Here is an 18,085-nt window from a genome sequence, read left to right as displayed (position 1 = left end):
TCACACACCCTACGTGTGCAAGGGACTTATATACACCACATAGGGGCAAGGCCTTTTCATGCACACCCTGTCACCTGGGTGTGCAAGGGATTCAGACACCCGGACACACTGCCCTTTGAGTGTGCAAGGCCTCATCACACAGCCTGTCCACTGAGCGTGGGACTCCCACGCAGGCTGGGACTATGTCCAGGGGGTGCTATCCCAACTGCCGTGGGGCACAATCCCATGGAAGCCACTGGCAGCCCGATAGGCAGAGAGCGGGATCCTGGTTTCCCCTCCTAGACTCACCTGGGCAGAAAAGAGGTGGAGGTGGGTTAGGGCCTGGCAGGACTCCTGGGTTCTGTCCCCAGCTCTGTGAGGGGAGTGGCTTCGATGGGGAGGTTGGGAGTCAGTGAATGAATCTGCCAGTGCCCCTCACTCCCAACCTGCAGCCCCCTGCTAGCCCGGCCCTGCCACCCCACAGCCCTGCCGGTGCCCCTCACTCCCGACCCGCAGCCCCCTGCTAGCCCAGCCCTGCCGGTGCCCCTCACTCCCAACCTGCAGCCCCTGCTAGCCCAGCCCCCCCCTTCTCCCAGTTCCCCTCACTCCTGAGCCGCAGGCCCCTGCTAGCCCAGCCCAGCCCCACCCCCCGCTCTGCCGGTGCCCCTCACTCCCGACCCGCAGCCCCTGCTAGCCCAGCCCTGCCCCTCACTCCCAATCTGCAGCCCCTGCTAGCCCATCTGGCGCCCCCTTCTGAGGAGATCCAAGCCCAGGGGTCCACCTGAGGAGCTCCCTCCCCCCCAAACCCAGGCCCCCCACTGATCCACTCTCCCCCTTGTTCCTCCCCCTCCCTGGAGGCCCCCCCATTTCAGGGTGGGGAAGGGGGGATCAGCACATGCTGCCACCGCTGCACCCGGGCGCGTTTCCATGGTGACAGAGAGAGGAGACAGAGGATGGACGCCATGGCAACGCCCCATGGGCACGGGGAGGGGGAAGGGCCAGGGCAGCCAGCGGTGGGGCAGGGGGGAGAGGACAGAGCCGGGGGGGAAAGGGGAGCTTTGGGCACAGAGGGAGAAAGGGATGGGGCAGCTAGCAGGGTGGGTGGGGGGAGAGGACAGAGCTGGGGGGGATGGGGGGCGCTGGGCATGGGAGGGGGATGGGATGGGGCAGCTAGCAGGGTGGGTGGGGGGAGAGGACAGAACTGGAGGGATGGGGGTGCTGGGGTGCCAGTCAGGGGGCACAGAGTCCCCATCTCTGCCTGTCCCCCCAGCCCTGCCCCCCCGCCCAGCTCGTCTCTTACTGGCAGTTTCCTCTTTTGCTATAAAAAAACATTTTGCTCATTCACTGCCTGTGACTCACCATGGGGGGTGTCAGTGGTTGGGGGGCTGGGTTGGCGTCTGGGGCCTGGTGTGTGTGTGGGGGAGGGCTGGACCGGTGTCCCAGGCCCGGTTGGGGGGAGGGGGCCGGCCTGGGGCTGTGGTGGGGTGTTTGCGGCTGGGTGGGAGTTGTAGGGCCAGGCGGGGAGGGGGCTGGTGTGGGGGGGCTGGACCGGTGTCCCAGGCCCGGTTGGGGGGAGGGGGCCAGCCTTGGGCCCTGGGGCTGTGGTGGGGTGTTTGTGGCTGGGTGGGAGTTGTAGGGCCAGGCGGGGAGGGGGCTGGTGTGGGGGGGCTGGACCGGTGTCCCAGGCCCGGTTGGGGTGAGGGGGCCGGCCTAGGGCCCTGGGGCTGTGGTGGGGTGTTTGTGGCTGGGTGGGAATCGTGGGCCCGGGTGGGGGGCTGGTGTGGGGGGGCTGGACCGGTGTCCCAGGCCCGGTTGGGGTGAGGGGGGCCGGCCTAGGGCCCTGGGGCTGTGGTGGGGTGTTTGCGGCTGGGTGGGAGTTGTAGGGCCAGGCGGGGAGGGGGCTGGTGTGGGGGGGCTGGACCGGTGACCCAGGCCCGGTTGGGGTGAGGGGGCCGGCCTAGGGCCCTGGGGCTGTGGTGGGGTGTTTGCGGCTGGGTGGGAGTTGTAGGGCCAGGCGGGGACGGGGCTGGACCGGTGTCCCAGGCCCGGTTGGGGGGAGGGGGCCGGCCTAGGGCCCTGGGGCTGTGGTGGGGTGTTTGTGGCTGGGTGGGAGTTGTAGGGCCAGGCGGGGACGGGGCTGGACCGGTGTCCCAGGCCCGGTTGGGGGGAGGGGGCCGGCCTAGGGCCCTGGGGCTGTGGTGGGGTGTTTGCGGCTGGGTGGGAGTTGTAGGGCCAGGCGGGGACGGGGCTGGACCGGTGTCCCAGGCCCGGTTGGGGTGAGGGGGGCCGGCCTAGGGCCCTGGGGCTGTGGTGGGGTGTTTGCGGCTGGGTGGGAGTTGTAGGGCCAGGCGGGGAGGGGGCTGGTGTGGGGGGGCTGGACCGGTGACCCAGGCCCGGTTGGGGTGAGGGGGCCGGCCTAGGGCCCTGGGGCTGTGGTGGGGTGTTTGCGGCTGGGTGGGAGTTGTAGGGCCAGGCGGGGACGGGGCTGGACCGGTGTCCCAGGCCCGGTTGGGGTGAGGGGGCCGGCCTAGGGCCCTGGGGCTGTGGTGGGGTGTTTGCGGCTGGGTGGGAGTTGTAGGGCCAGGCAGGGACGGGGCTGGACGGTGTCCCAGGCCCGGTTTGGGGGAGGGGGCCGGCCTAGGGCCCTGGGGCTGTGGTGGGGTGTTTGTGGCTGGGTGGGAGTTGTAGGGCCAGGCGGGGAGGGGGCTGGTGGGGGGGGGCTGGATCGGTGTCCCAGGCCCGGTTGGGGTGAGGGGGCGGCCTAGGGCCCTGGGGCTGTGGTGGGGTGTTTGCGGCTGGGTGGGAGTTGTAGGGCCAGGTGGGGACGGGGCTGGACCGGTGTCCCAGGCCCGGTTGGGGGGAGGGGGCCGGCCTAGGGCCCTGGGGCTGTGGTGGGGTGTTTGCGGCTGGGTGGGAATCGTGGGCCCGGGCGGGGGGCTGGCACCGCGATTCACCATCCCGCCTGCCATGTAAACAGCTGAAATGTAAAACCCCAGAGCTGCTGATAGGAACCAGATGCGGCTCCGGAGCCAGGCCGGGCACGTGCCAAGGGCCTGGGCCAGGCGTGAGCCTGCGCGGCTGGGGCAAGGGAGGGGGAGTGAGCGAGTGCATGGGGGTGTGACCAGCGGGGCGCTGACCGTGCACCCGTGAGTGCAGGCACAAGTCTACAAAGGAGGTGGCACAGTGGGTGTGTCAAGGCGGGGTGAGTGTGCACTGAGCGTGTCAGAGGGTGATGGTGCAAAGGCAGGGGGAGCATGCCCTGAGTGTGCTGGGCAAAGGCAGGGTGCTTGTGCAAATCTGGAGTGAGTGTGCACTGGGCATGCCGGGGATGAGCGTGCACTGGGTGTGCGCAGGGGGGCTCACTCACTCTGGAAGCACCAAGTAACTTTTTTTTTTTCCTTTTAAGGTGTTTTTGCAACATCATCGTCAAGGGAAAATACGTTGGAAGGATCAGGGAACCCAGGAGTTCGGGCCCCGCCTTGCCCTCTTCCCCGCCTGGCTCAGCTTTGGGGTGCAGCTGGCGGTGGTGGGGGGGAGGTGTTGGGCCTGGCTGCTCTGTGAGAGGTGCTGCTGCCACCTGGTGTCTGTGAGGGGCATCGGCAGGGCCGGGAGCAGAGATTGTGTGTCCCCCACCCCATGCCGGCTGGAGCCTGGACTCCTGGGTTCTCTTCCCGGCTCTGGGAGGGGAGGGGTCTGGTGGGTTAGAGCAGGGGGGGCTGAGAGCCAGGACTCCTGGGTTCTCTCCCCGCCTCTTTCCCGAACCCCTCTCTGTCCCTCAGTCGTCCGCCCCTGCCCGTGGCTGGACAGGCTAGGACAGGTGGGCAAACTACAGGCCACATCCAGCCCTCCAGCCGGTTTAATCCAGCCCTTGCTCTCCAGCCGGGGAGCGGGGTCGGAGGCTGCTCCGCACGCGTGTGCCGAGGCTCCCGGAAGCAGTGGCATGTCCCCCCTCTAGCTCCTAGGTGTAGGGGCAGCCAGGGGGCTCCGCACACTGCCCCCACCCCAAGCGCCACCCCCACAGCCCCCATAGGAACTGCGGCGAATGGTAGCTGCAGGTGCGGCGCCTGCGGACGGGGCAGCGCGCAGAGCCACCTGGCCGCACCTCTGCATAGGAGCCAGCGGGGGGGACATGCTGCTGCTTCCAGGAGCTGCTTGAGGTAAGAGCCACCCGGAGCCCGCACCCCTGACCCCCTCCCATGCCCCAGCCCAGAGCCCGCACCCCTGACCCCCTCCCATGCCCCAGCCCAGAGCCCGCACCCCTGCCCCCCTCCCATGCCCCAGCCCAGAGCCCGCACCCCTGACCCCCTCCCATGCCCCAGCCCAGAGCCCGCACCCCTGACCCCCTCCCATGCCCCAGCCCAGAGCCCGCACCCCTGACCCCCTCCCATGCCCCAGCCCAGAGCCCGCACCCCTGACCCCCTCCCATGCCCCAGCCCAGAGCCCGCACCCCTGACCCCCTCCCATGCCCCAGCCCAGAGCCCGCACCCCTGACCCCCTCCCATGCCCCAGCCCACAGCCCGCACCCCTGCCCCCCTCCCATGCCCCAGCCCAGAGCCCGCACCCCTGCCCCCCTCCCATGCCCCAGCCCAGAGCCCTGACCCCCTGCCATGCCCCAGCCCAGAGCCCGCACCCCTGACCCCCTGCCATGCCCCAGCCCAGAGCCCGCACCCCTGACCCCCTGCCATGCCCCAGCCAGAGCCCGCACCCCTGACCCCCTCCCATGCCCCAGCTCAGAGCCCGCACCCCAGCCAGAATCTGAGCATTCATGGCCCATCGTACAATTTCCATACCCAGAGGTGGCCCTCAGGCCAAAGAGTTTGCCCACCTCTGGACTAGGAACTCTTCTGGATGTGGGGGGGGGTCTGTCCCTGTGGGTCTGTGCAGAGCCCAGCTCAATGGGAGCCCCCCACCCAATTTCAGCTACTGTAACCCTGCTAATATTGAGCATGTGGTAATGGGGCTCTGGTCCCAGCTACCGTAATACTGCTAATAACGTGCATCCTGTAATGGAGCCTGGGTCCTGGCTACCATCACCCCGTAATACTGGCCTCCACTACTGTAATGTGGCCAATAATGTGCAGGCCAGACTGGTCCCCATCTTGGTTGGGCGAGTGCAGCAGGTGAGACGGGAAATACGGGGGAGATCGTTAACGGTGGAGGTGATTAGTCAGGGAGACGTCACCGGCAGAGCAGAAATCTAGACTGGAGGTTTCTCTGGCAGGTCCGCTCCGGGGATTGTGGGGCCGTTCTCCAGCTGACAAGACGATCACACTGGTCCTGTCTGTCCTTGGGCTCTAGGAATCTATCAAATCGCCAATGTTAATGGGCGAGCAGGAAACCTTGATTTAAATCATTGATTTCCTCTGTTAGTCTCTAAGGTGCCACAAGTACTCCTGTTCTTCTGATTTCCTCTGGTGTCTCCCAGGTCCTGCTCGGTCACTTTCTGAACGAAAGTTTCATTCACGGTGGCCGATAACCCCCTGCAGCCCTTACGCTGAGTTTGGTGCCCCATTGTGCCAGTTGGACGAGACGCTGGCTCTGGGCAATGATACAGTTCCATGGGTTTCTCCCAGTGCTTCGTTTCCCCCCCTTTTCTGGTGTTAGAAAATGCTGAGCGATGCTTTTCTTGTTTCCTACCCGATGATTCCTTCTGGGGATTGTGTCCAGCTCCGTGTGGCTGGAAATTGAGTTCAGTGAGAAATGCACAGCAACAGCATTTAAATGTGGTGATGGTTCATCTACCCAGCCCGCTGAGGGTAGTTTTACTGAACAACGTTTCGCAGTTTAAAGGCTGTTTCCCTTTAAAGCTAACCAATTTCTTCAACAAAGGCAGAATGGTTGGTGAGTGAATTGGGCCGGCTGCGTTTACTCACCAGGCCCTTGGTAATGTTAGAAGTAGTAGACTTCATCATTTCACACCTCGTTTTATTCATAGATCGGAAGAGGGAAGCCAGTTTTTCTGCTTTTTTTACAGCTCTCCGTCCCTGTGTTCTTTGCCCGAGACTGTCACTGAACTGAACGAGCCGAGTAGATGGAACCGAAGAAAATGTCGTCTCTACAGGAGGCGAACGCTGTAGAAAGCTGGTTCAACCCTTCACTAGCTGCTGGTTCTGGGTGCTGAGCCGGGACTCCAGCCAGGGCAGTGGGGAGACTTTTGAGAAAAGGTGAGCAGCAAACACGAGCCGCTTCACGTTCTGTTGTGCTAGAGGAACGTTAGTGACTTCAATGGAGGACAGGGAGTGGAGGCCTGAATGTGGGTTGTCACAACGTCAGACCAGGAATATATTTAATGTAAATGGTTACACTATGGGGGTGGAGGCGGTTGTTCACCCCAGAGGAGCCTAAATGTTGGACTTGCGCATCTCAGCCACCTTGTGAACATAGCCCAAAATGGCCTCTGTGTGCAAAGCGAGGCGGCCGAGAGCTCCTGGCCCTGAGAAGTGTCCCACAGGCCATTGCCAGATGGTGTTTGCTGTTCGCATTCAGGAATTGCCAGGAGCCGGTGCCCCCCCCCCCACCCCGGGAAGCTGCATGTCGGGGTTTGCATGCAGCGGCCCTGAGGTTTAGCTGGGAACTTGGGCCAGAGTTCAGCTGAGAGGCAGGGAGAAGAGGGGGAGGGTCCCAGAGTTATGCCCCAGATCGGCTCGGTACCCCCCAAAGTGGGTCTGGGCGAGGACGCGTGGCAGCCTGGGGCCAGCACTGCTGTAAGCCCAACTGGCCCCTCAGGATCCCCGGCTGCTGCCCCGTCCTTTTCCACAGCTCCTAACACCAGCAGGGAGCAGCGTGATGACCCAGTGTGAGCTGCGTGGCGTGGGCCGGGGACCTGCCCCGAACGAGCTCCTGGTCGGACGCGAGCCGGGCTCTCAGGAAAACGGCCACCCGGCCAGGGATGGGGAACCCTCCCCAGCCTTGGGAACTCGCTCCTGGGGTTAGCCGCTGAATTCGTCCCACATCAGCTCCCGGGGCCATGGGAGACCTGGGTCCGGTGCTCGCCGGCCCTTTATCCATATTTGCTCCCAGGCAGGTACCTGCAGACGGTGATCGAGTCACCCTCCCCCCCAACCAATGGAGCGGCCCCCTCCAGGGCCCTGTTTCTGACCCTTCAGTTCTTCTTGGAGCCTCTCCCACAGATCCCCGGCCTCGTGGAGCTGCGGGTCCCCGCACCGGAGCCAGGACCCAGCACCAAACACCGAGGTAAAATAACCTCCCTGCTGCTACGAGTGAGTCCCCGGTTTGTGCAGCCCATGGCGTCTGCGATGTCGCACTGGGAGCTCCTATTCCCACGGCCCCCAGAGCTTTTCCAGTCGCCGTGTCCCAGGAGAGCCCCCAGCCTGGGAGCACGGCCTACGCACTGCGTCCCTAGCTGGATTAAATGCACCCGGCTGATTCAGGTTGCTCTGTGTCGGGGCCTGTCCTCTTTGTTATTTACCAGCACCCAGCGCTTGGGTCATCCATGATCGTTGTATGTTTTCTTCCAGCTTACTGATGGAAAAAGTGAAACAGTCCCTGGCCAAGAAACAACCTCATCAGCAGGACCCCACTAGCCTCGCCCCCTTGCTCCAGGCTGGTTTCCTGATCTCAGCTATGTTCTGAGACCAAACACTTCGATGGTTTTTAGTATATTTAATGTTGGACTGGGGGGCTTTACTTACCCAGGTCATCCCATTTACCCTTTTCAAACATTGGTACAACATTAGCTTTCCTCCACAATTCTGGAACTTCCCCAGTATTCAAGAGTTGTTGACAATCACCATTAATGGCCCAGTGAGTTTCTCAGCCAGCTCTTTTAAAACTCTTGGTTTCCAGTTATGTGAACCTGCTGATTTTAAAAGTGTCTCTGAAGTTATAGAATGTAAAATGTTTCATTATAAGCTATGGCTGCCTCATGTATTTTTCTTAAAAACAACAGAAATATTAATTGGACACTTGTGCCGTTTCTGCATTATTATTGACATCTCTGCTAGCCATAGAGTTCTCATGGTCTCCTTTAAGGTGCCACAAGTACTCCTGTTCTTTTTATGGTCTCCTTTGTGTCCCTTATCAATTTTCTACATTTCCTAGTTCCTAATTATATCTTCATTACTGTCATCTCCCTTTTTATTCCATTAGTTTTATATATATATAAATAATTTCCTCTCTTGCTGCAAATCTCTGATCAGACCTGTAACCTCCACCTCTGTCAGCGCCAGCCAGGGAAAACTCCATTGCTTAATGGGCCGGGACTGAGGCCCTAAACCAGCCCGTCTTGCATGTTTATGATCCGTGCATCTGAGTGGCAGATGTCACCTTAGAGCTGTCGGGCTGAGGCTGTGATGGGGGAATATTCCATCCTTTAACCTGAAATACATAAGCATTGGTACCAAAACAGCCCTGACATCCCCCGCCCCCCGGACAATAATGTGTTGGGTGATAAATGGGGGGACACGTGCACAGCTCAGTATTGCGCTACCCCGTTGGCCTCATGCTGGGTTAATGGTGCTGCAGACACACACTTGGCCTATAAACCTGCTGAGGGCTGTTCCCGGGGGGCGGGGCCCAGTCCAGGCTCCACCCCTGGGCTCTGCGGGGCGGAACTAGGTCCCGCCCCGCTCCCCCTCCCTCCGGCGCGCTCTGCTGCCGCCTGGGGCCTCTGCACCGAGCGGCCCGGCAGGCGCATGCGCAGTGGGGCGCGCCCCCATTGGCCGGCGCCGGGAGGCGGCCAATGGCGCGGCGAGGCGGGGGTATAAAGCCGGGGGCGGCCCCCACGCGGGGAGCGGCGGTGGCTGCTGCCTCCGGAGCAGGGAAGGAGGGGGGGCGCTGCGGTCTGCCCGGGACGGGACCCAGGCGTCCGGGGCGGAGGCCGGAGGGGCCCGGCTCCCCCTGGGACTGAAGGGGGGGGGGGTCAGAGCAAAGCGGCTGGGACCCCCCCCCGGTCCCGTTCATCGGGAATGGTATCTGGGAGGCTGATCTGGCTTCAAGACGAGCCTAGGAGCCCTTCCTTTGCAAATATTGCACAGTCAACCTGTGGAACTCCTTGCCTGAGGAGGTTGTGAAGGCCAGGCCTATAACAGGGTTTAAAAGAGAACTGGATAAATTCATGGTGGTTAAGTCCATTAATGGCTATCAGCCAGGACAGGTAAGGAATGTTGTCCCTAGCCTCTGTCTGTCAGAGAGTGGGGCTGGATGGCAGGAGAGAGATCACTTGATCATTGCCTGTTAGGTTCACTCCCTTCTGGCATTGGCCACTGTCGGTAGACAGGATACTGGGCTAGATGGACCTTTGGTCTGACCCGGTACGGCCGTTCTTATGTTGTTAATGTTAAGTTTCAGACATACCAACAGCCTCGGGGGTTAGAAGCAAGCACCCTCTTTGCAGCATTGGCAGAAGCCCGGCTCCCCTATCTAACTCACCTGGCCAGTGAAGTTAAGGGGGAGCAACTAATTGGTAACAACATTACTAATAAATGTGGCGTTTTGTCTTTATGGTTTTTCACAATTTTGCAGAAAATGTTTAAGGAATGGGACCAGGAAAAGGGGGGGAGGGGGCTAGTTAAAAAGCCCACCCTCCTTGCTAAGGAACTGTTTATTGGAAAAAGCAGGATTGGGCCCAGGAAATCTTACAGCAGCAGTAACATCAGGAGAAATTTGGGTAAATTCCTCCTCCCAGGGCCAAAATGCCATTGAAACAGTTAACAACAGTGCCTGCTTCAGATCTTTTTTTTCTAGATGAAGTGGAGGATTTACACTCACAAAGACACAGTAAGAACAAAGAGGTGTTCAACACCTGGAAAAGACTATATAAGGCTGATGCCTCATCTCTGCAAGGCTGAACCATAGAACTTTGCCATTACTGTATGTAATTGATTCCATTTAACCAATTCTACCTCTCATCTCTATCTTTTTCCTTTTATGAATAAACCTTTAGAACCTATTTGTCCCCATAACGAGTGGTACTGGTGGTAATACTGGGAAACTGGAGTGTCCACTCTCTTAAGAACTCACTACACAAAAAGAAGAACAGGAGGACTTGTGGCACCTTAGAAACTAACAAATTTATTAGAGCATAAGCTTTCGTGGACTACAGCCCACTTCTTCGGATGCATATAGAATGGAACATATATTGAGGAGATATATATACACACAGACAGAGAGCATAAACAGGTGGGAGTTGTCTTACCACCTCTGAGAGGCCAATTAATTAAGAGAAAACAAACTTTTGAAGTGATAATCAAGCTAGATGAATATGATACAGTTCTGCGGTGACCTAGAATCCTACTTTTGATGTCTCCGACTCAAAGAATATTTCCAACATACCTCTGAACAGCATACCTACATAGATTGCTTCCGTCGACGTGCAAAGGCTGAAATTGTGGAAAAGCAACATCACTTGCCACATAACCTCAGCCATGCAGAACACAACGCCATCTACAGCCTCAGAAACAACCCTGACATCATAATCAAAAAGGCTGACAAAGGAGGTGCTGTCGTCATCATGAATAAATTGGAATATGACCAGGAGGCTGCTAGACAGCTCTCTAACACCACATTCTACAGGCCATTATCCTCTGATCCCACTGAGGATTACCTAAAGAAACTACACCATCTGCTAAAAAAACTCCCTGACAAAGCACAGGAACAAATCCGTACAGACACATGCCTAGAACCCCGACCAGGGGTATTCTATTTGCTACCCAAGATCCATAAACCTGGATATCCTGGACGCCCCATCATCTCAGGCATTGGCACCCACCATCCTGGCCACTATGGACGTAGAAGCCCTCTACACCAATATTCCACACAAAGATGGACTACAAGCTATCAGGAACAGTAGCCCTGATAATGTCACAGCTAACCTGGTGGCTGAACTTTGTGATTTTGTCCTCACCCACAACTATTTCACATTTGGGGACAATATATACCTTCAAGTCAGCGGCACTGCTATGGGTACCCGCATGGCCCCACAATATGCCAACATTTTTATGGCTGACTTAGAACAACGCTTCCTTAGCTCTCGTCCCCTAACGCCCCTACTCTACTTGCGCTACATTGATGACATCTTCATCATCTGGACCCATGGAAAAGAAGCCCTTGAGGAATTTCACCATGATTTCAATAATTTCCATCCCACCATCAACCTCAGCCTAGATCAATCCACACAAGCGGTCCATTTCCTGGACACTACTGTGCTAATAAGCGATGGTCACATAAATACCACCCTATATCGGAAACCTACTGACCGCTACACTTACCTACATGCCTCCAGCTTCCATCCAGGACACACCACACGATCCATTGTCTACAGCCAAGCCCTAAGATATAACCGCATTTGCTCCAATCCCTCGGATAGAGACAAGCACCTACAAGATCTCTATCAAGCATTCTTAAAACTACAATACCCACCTGCTGAAGTGAAAAAACAGATTGACAGAGCCAGACGAGTACCCAGAAGTCACCTCCTACAAGACAGGCCCAACAAAGAAAATAACAGAACACCACTAGCTGTCACCTTCAGCCCCCAACTAAAACCTCTCCAGCGCATCATCAGAGATCTGACAGACCTGTCCTCGCTTACAGACAACCCCCGAACCTAAAGCAAATACTCACCAGCAACCACACATCACTGAACAAAAACACTGACCCAGGAACCTATCCTTGTAACAAACCCCGATGCCAACTCTGTCCACATATCTATTCCAGTGACATCATCATAGGACCTAATCACATCAGCCATACCATCAGGGGCTCGTTCACCTGCACATCTACCAATGTGATATATGCCATCATGTGCCAGCAATGCCCCTCTGCCATGTACATTGGCCAAACCGGACAGTCTCTACGCAAAAGAATTAATGGACACAAATACCTGCGGGTGGCTATATTACAACAGAAAATGAGCTAGAATTGATATGCAAACTAGACACAATCAACTCCGGTTTGAATAAAGACTGGGAATGGCTGAGCCATTACAAACATTGAATCTATCTCCCCTTGTAAGTATTCTCACACTTGTTATCTAACTGTCTGTACTGAGCTAGCTTGATTATCACTTCAAAAGTTTGTTTTCTCTTAATTAATTGGCCTCTCAGAGGTGGTAAGACAACTCCCACCTGTTTATGCTCTCTGTCTGTGTGTATATATATCTCCTCAATATATGTTCCATTCTATATGCATCCGAAGAAGTGGGCTGTAGTCCACGAAAGCTTATGCTCTAATAAATTTGTTAGTTTCTAAGGTGCCACAAGTCCTCCTGTTCTTCTTTTTAAGTAGTAGGTTTGTATCTAGCTGGTTTCGGTTAAGCCTGCAGATTTCCCAAGCGGGGTGTGTGTGTGGGGGGGTGTCTCATTTTCCCCAACATAAGACAAACACAGACAGGGTGAGCACAGGAGAGTTTATTTCACCAGCAGGCTGAGAGATTGGGGGGGGGGAAGGAGATATGACGACCATTGGGCAGCAACAACGCCAGGAGCTCCACAGCAGCATTCCAGGGCTACATCTCTCACCGGATCTGGGAAAGACAGAGAGAATTATTGGGGGGGGCACGGCAGGCGGGCAGGCAGCACTGATGTCTCCCCCTCCCCGTACTCAGCAATTCCCCTGGTAGAGAGACACCCCACCCCCCTCAAACTCACAGTGTACTTGTCCCACTTCTTCTCAGGGTCATAGGGCTCCCAGCGGCTGGCCGGGAAGATGTGCTTGTTCTTCTCGTACCAGCTGCGCAGGACGACCTTCCCAGCATGGGACTGGGGGGAAGAGAAAGAGCTCAGTGGGGCTGGCCCTCCCCCACGGCCTCTTCCCTCTAGGGGACATGGGGGGGCCCCACGCTCACCTCATCCTTCTCCACAGTGGCATCGCTCAGGAGTCTCACGTCCTCATGAACGTCGAAGTTGAAGAGCGGCCCTGGGGAATTGGGGGAGGTTAGTTGTCTTCTGACCAGCCCCAGCATGTCCCTTCCTCCATGGTGGTGGAACATGACAGTCAGGGATCACCTCCCCTCTCTGTCATGGGGCCAAATGTGACTAGAGCCCCCCCCTCCCCCCCAGTGAGATTGGGGGCCATGGTGTGGGGGGGGGTGTCACTCACCACTTTTCCCTCTTGCTTTAGTCACGATGAAGTCGTAGAAGCTGTGATGCTGGCAGAGGGGAAGAGAAAGGGTTAAAATCAATGTGTGGTGCCTGGGTGGTGGGACGAGGGGGTGAGATTGGCTGACACTCTGCAGCCCGAGCCCGAGCCCGGCCCCTGCAAGGACTAGCCCAAGGGGTCAGCGTGGCCCCGGGAAGGTCGGTCTCCTGGTTTGGGGCTCAGAGAGGGGAGCCCTGGATTCCCCCCACACACACACACACACACGAGGGGGTGTTACACTAATAACCCCATCTGCCACACTCCGGCTGGGAGAGGCTCCCCAGGGGTCCCATCTGTGAGCCCCCCCCCCCCGGAGCTCACGGGGTGATCGGGGGCTGAGCGTGCCAAGGCTGGACCTGAGCAGGCTCCATGGACCTGGCAGGGAGATGGTGCCCCCGAGGTCAGGTCGCTGACCCTCTCGGGAGCAGGGCTTGGGTGTCATGGACACTGAGAGCCCACACCAGCCACTTACGTGGGGGATGATCAGATCCTCCTTGATGTACATGAGCTGCTCCACCCCGGCTGACCTGGGGGGGGGGGGGGGGGGGGCACAGTTGTCAGAATGGGGTGGGGAGAGAGAGAAAAAGAGAGACAGAGACAGACACACACATCCCAGCTCCTTTGACACGCCCCCGCCCCCAAATGCCAGCCTCAACCCACCTCCCCAGTATGCACCCCAGCCCACTGCTTCCCCCCTCCCGGCCACCCACTGCCCTGCCCCCCAGCCGTGCCCGCCGGCCCCCACCTGAGCTCGCTGAAGTCCTTGCGCAGGATCTCGAGGGCTTTCTGCAGGAACTGCTGCATGGTGTTCCCCTTCTTCATCTGGGGGGATGGGGGAGGTCAGGGCTGGGACATCCCTTCCCCATTCCACTCTCCCCCCCGCCCTGATCCTTCTCCCCCACAGGGCTGGGACAGCTCCTCTGCCCGCCCTCCGCCCCAGTCACGGCTCCTTTGCGCTGCGCCGTGCCCCCCCTCACCTTGACTGTGCGCCGGTGGCCGGAGCCATCCCAGTAGCTGAAGGTGATTTCAATTTCCTCGCCTGGGGGGGGAGGAAGGCATGGGTCAATGGGGGGAGGGGACAGTCCTGCCTCCCCACCTGCCTCCAACACCCCCCCCCAATCCCATCCAACCTCCCCCACACACACCCATGTCCCCTGACAGCTGGAATCCTCCTCCTCCCTCCGCTCCTCCGAACCCGCTAATGGCTCCAACTCCCCCTCACGTCTTATCTCCCCCACCAGGCCCAGCCGCCGGCATCCCCCCAGGACCCAGTGGCAGGCAGTTCCCCTGGCCACGTACTCTTGATCTTCTCCTGCTTGGCCTCCCACTCCTGGCGCAGCTCCTCGCGCAGGCGGTTCTCCTCCTCCTGGGGGGGACGGGACACACAGCTCAGTCGGGGAGGGCCTGACTCCCGGGTTACCCTGGGGTCCCGGCTGGGGGAGGGGGGGTTGATGTCAGTCTATGATATTCACCTCATGGTCCCGGCTGGGGGGCAGGGAGCATACCTCACGGCCTGGGGGGGGGGGCAGGGTAGTACCTCGTGGTCCCGGCTGGGGGGGGGGGGGGGGGGGGGGGGGGGGAAGGGCAGCGCGTACCTCACGGTCTGAGGGGGGAGCAGGGCAGTACCTCGCGGTCCCGATCCGGCAGGAAGCTGGTGTCCACATCCGGATTCTTTCCCAGTTTGCGCTTCTTGGGGGGCAGCTCTGTGGGGAGAACGGGAATGAGACGACCCCCCCCCCCCCATACAGTCTCTGCATGGACCCACTCCCACTGCTTCCCCAGCCCCCCACCGCACCTCCTATTGACTGGCCCCTGCCCGACGGCACCCCCTACAGCCCCCCAGCTCCCTCACGGGCAGCATCCCTGACCCCCCCATACACACCCACCACCAGCCTGGCCCCACAGCTCCCCCTACAGCCCAGCCCCCCACTCCACCCCAGGCCCCCCAACCCACCCACCCTCTTTCTCCAGCTCTGGCTCTTCCTCCTCCAGCTGCTCTTCATCCTCCTCCTCATCCTCATCCTCGTCCAAGGTGAAGGACAGGCTGGAGATCTTCCGTTTCTGCTCCTGCTTCCGCTCCCGTTCCCGCAGCCGCTCCAGCTTCCTGGGGGGGGGGGGGGGGGGGGAAGAGCACCGTGTGTTGGGGGGGATCAGCATCCAATGACAGGGGTCAGTGCCCCACAGGAACCTCAAACCCAGTGGTCGGTGCCCCATAGCACAGAGGGATCAACCCCCCAACAGGGCCCCCAGACATGGGGACCCCACCTTGGAGAGAGCAGCGGAAGCCTGAGGAGCCGGGTCCCCTCCCCCAAGAAATACCCCCTAAAAAGGGCTCCCTCCATCGGAGAGGAGACACAATGACCCCCCCCCTTACAGATCCCGCGCCCCCCCCAAGTTAGCAGGGGAGCCCGGCAGTCAGAGACACCCCCCACCCCACTCACAGCTGCAGCTCCTTGGACTGCTCCTTCTTGGCCAGCTGCTTCTCCCGCTCCTTCACCAGCGCCTCCTGCTTGGCCTTCATGTCGTTCAGGGTCACCAGACCTGGGGGAGAGGGTGTGTGTCAGGACGCCTGGGTTCTCTCCCAGCACCGGGAGGGGAGCAGGGACTAGTGGCTGGAGCAAGGGGGGCTGGGAGCCAGGAGTCCTGGATTCTCTCCCCAGCTCTGTGAGGGGAGTGGGGTCTAGTTTTTTTGTTTGGGGCGGGGGGGGGGGAGGAGCCCAGACTCCTGGGTCCCCTGCCCACACTCACCCACGGTGCTGGATTTCAGTTCTGCTTCCACCGCATCGTAATGAGCCGAGAACTTCTTATCGATGTTCGACTTCATGATGTTCTCCTGCCGGGGGGCATGGGCGTGAGGAACTGGGGGGCCGGTCTGCCCAACATGTCCTGCCTCCTCCCCCAGGTCTCTGCACTTTCCCAAGTTCTGGCCCCAGCTGCACACCACCCCAGGTACCGTCCCCACCCCCAGACGATCTGCCCCCCTTCCGTAGGGTTCCCATCTGTCCCCCCCTCCAGAGGTCCCCATTCCTCCTCCCCCCCCACCTCAGCACTGCCCCAGTAGCTCTGCATCCATTGTCCCCACCCCCAGCCCCCAGGGTCCCCCGGCCCCCAGGGTCCCCCGACCTCCGCGATGCGCTGCCGCATCTGCTCCATGTGCTCCCGCTGCCGTTCCCGCTTCTTCATCAGTTGCAGGGCCCGACCGGCCTCGCTGGCCGCCCCCTTGTACTGCGCCATGGTCGGGGGTGGGGGGGACCCCAAGACAGAGAGAGTGGGTGGGGGACCACGGCCTGTGAGGTGCCCGGGGGGGGGGGGGCTAAGGAGGGACCCTAGGAAGGGTCAGTGGAGAGGATGTGAGGGGGAGTCAGGGGCCCTGTGGCTGCCTAGGGCCTGGTGGTCCCTGGATATGGGGAGAAAGGCGGGGGGGGTCACTGGGGGGCAGAGGCTGGGGGTGGAGCTGGGGGTCCCAGGCACTGGGGGGGGGTTCCAGGCGTTGGGGGTGGAGCTGGGGGTCCCAGGCGCTGGGGGGGGGGCAGAGGCTGGAGCTGGGGGGGTCCCGGGCACTGGGGGGGGGCAGAGGCTGGAGCTGGGGGGGTCCCAGGCGCTGGGGGGGGTCCCGGGCACTGGGGGGGGGGCAGAGGCTGGAGCTGGGGGGGTCCCAGGCGCTGGGGGGGGGCAGAGGCTGGAGCTGGGGGGGTCCCAGGCGCTGGGGGGGGGGCAGAGGCTGGAGCTGGGGGGGTCCCAGGCGCTGGGGGTCCCGGGCACTGGGGGGGGGGTCCCAGGCGTTGGGGGTGGAGCTGGTGGTCCCAGGCGCTGGGGGTCCCGGGCACGGGGGGGGTCCCGGGCGCTGGGGGGCAGAGGCTGGGGGTGGAGCTTGGGGGGGGTCACTGGAGCCGGGGGGGGCGGGGAAGCCCTAGCGGGGAAGCCCGAGGGGGGGGTGTCCCGGCGGGTCACGTGGGGGGATCCCGGCGACGTTTCCGGTCGGGGCCGCTGGACCCGCAGAAGCTCCGCAGCAACCAGCTGACGCGACGTCACCCGCACGCGCCGTCCGCCGAGTGACGCAGCGCAGCCGCTGCCTCGCCCCGCCCCCCGCTATGCAAATCGCGGTGTGGGGGGCCGGAGGGAGCCGCAGAGGCTGCCGGGAGTGGGCGGTCACCGCAAGGCGGGGGCGGAGCTTGCCCCATGCGCGGGGGGGGGGCACCGCCGGGCTCCGCCCCTTTTCTAGACTCACAACATCAGAGTTGGAAGAGCGGGGGGGGGGGGGGGGGGAGAGGGGTCACCTAGTCCCACCCGCAGCGATAAGCAGGAGCAGCCCCGGGTACATCGCCCCAGCCGGGGGGTGTCCAGCCGGTGCAGCGCTCCGCCCCCTCCTGGAGCCAGCCTAGAACCCCTGGGAGCCCCCCCCAAGCAGCCTAGACCCTTCCCTGACCTGCCTCCTCAGCCAGCCTAGAACCCCTGGGAGCCCCCAAGCAGCCTAGAACCTTCCCTGACCTGTCTCTTCAGCCAGCCTACAACCTTCCCTGACCCGTCTCCTGAGCCAGCCTAGAACCCCTGGGAGCCCCCAAGCAGCCTAGAACCTTCCCTGAGCTGTCTCCTCAGCTAGCCTAGAACCTTCCCTGAGCTGTCTCCTCAGCTAGCCTAGAACCCCTGGGAGCCCCCCCCAAGCAGCCTAGAACCTTCCCTGACCTGTCTCCTCGACCAGCCTAGAACCTCTGGGAGCCCCCAAGCAGCCTAGAACCTTCCCTGACCTGTCTCCTCAGCCAGCCTAGAACCTTCCCTGACCTGTCTCCTCGACCAGCCTAGAACCTCTGGGAGCCCCCAAGCAGCCTAGAACCTTCCCTGACCTGTCTCCTCAGCCAGCCTAGAACCTTCCCTGACCTGTCTCCTCAGCCAGCCTAGAACCCCTGGGAGCCCCCCCAAGCAGCCTAGAACCTTCCCTGACCTGTCTCCTGAGCCAGCTTAGACCCTCCCCCTCCTGGAGCCCGCCTAGAACCCCTGGGAGCCCCCAAGC

General features: G+C 60.7%; 1 protein-coding gene and 1 long non-coding RNA gene across 2 annotated transcripts; one reads left to right on the top strand and one right to left on the bottom strand.

Annotated features, from left to right (window-relative positions):
- The first annotated feature begins 2,952 nt into the window (after positions 1–2,952).
- Positions 2,953–8,489, top strand: LOC112060841 (uncharacterized). Its single transcript, XR_002889978.3, has 4 exons — positions 2,953–3,181; positions 5,954–6,143; positions 7,000–7,173; positions 7,458–8,489. It is a non-coding gene; the product is annotated as an uncharacterized LOC112060841 (long non-coding RNA).
- A 3,843-nt stretch (positions 8,490–12,332) lies between these two features.
- Positions 12,333–17,134, bottom strand: FAM50A (family with sequence similarity 50 member A). Its single transcript, XM_065571295.1, has 13 exons — positions 16,201–17,134; positions 15,826–15,910; positions 15,519–15,618; positions 15,036–15,181; positions 14,704–14,780; positions 14,377–14,443; positions 14,055–14,116; positions 13,823–13,899; positions 13,550–13,604; positions 13,039–13,087; positions 12,785–12,855; positions 12,588–12,698; positions 12,333–12,463 (listed from the first exon to the last, which is right to left on the bottom strand). Exons 1-13 carry the CDS (start codon positions 16,309–16,311, stop codon positions 12,455–12,457), a joined length of 1,020 nt encoding a protein of 339 aa, XP_065427367.1. The 5' UTR covers positions 16,312–17,134; the 3' UTR covers positions 12,333–12,454.
- Between the last annotated feature and the right edge of the window lie 951 nt (positions 17,135–18,085).

The sequence above is a fragment of the Chrysemys picta genome, chromosome 17 (genome assembly GCF_011386835.1).
Source record: "Chrysemys picta bellii isolate R12L10 chromosome 17, ASM1138683v2, whole genome shotgun sequence".
Classification (NCBI taxonomy): domain Eukaryota; kingdom Metazoa; phylum Chordata; order Testudines; family Emydidae; genus Chrysemys; species Chrysemys picta.
The sequence above is the reverse complement of the archived record's forward strand: the minus strand, read 5'-3'. Positions and strand labels throughout refer to the sequence as shown.

Bases quoted from the DNA above. Each gene is read 5' to 3' on its own strand.
- FAM50A (XM_065571295.1), bottom strand. From the start codon at position 16,311: ATGGCGCAGTACAAGGGGGCGGCCAGCGAGGCCGGTCGGGCCCTGCAA. The intron at 15,619-15,825 runs GTGAGTGTGGGC...CCTCTCCCCCAG, and splicing joins ACTGAAATCCAGCACCGTGG to GTCTGGTGACCCTGAACGAC. The intron at 12,699-12,784 runs GTGAGCGTGGGG...TCTTCCCCCCAG, and splicing joins CCACTGTGGAGAAGGATGAG to TCCCATGCTGGGAAGGTCGT.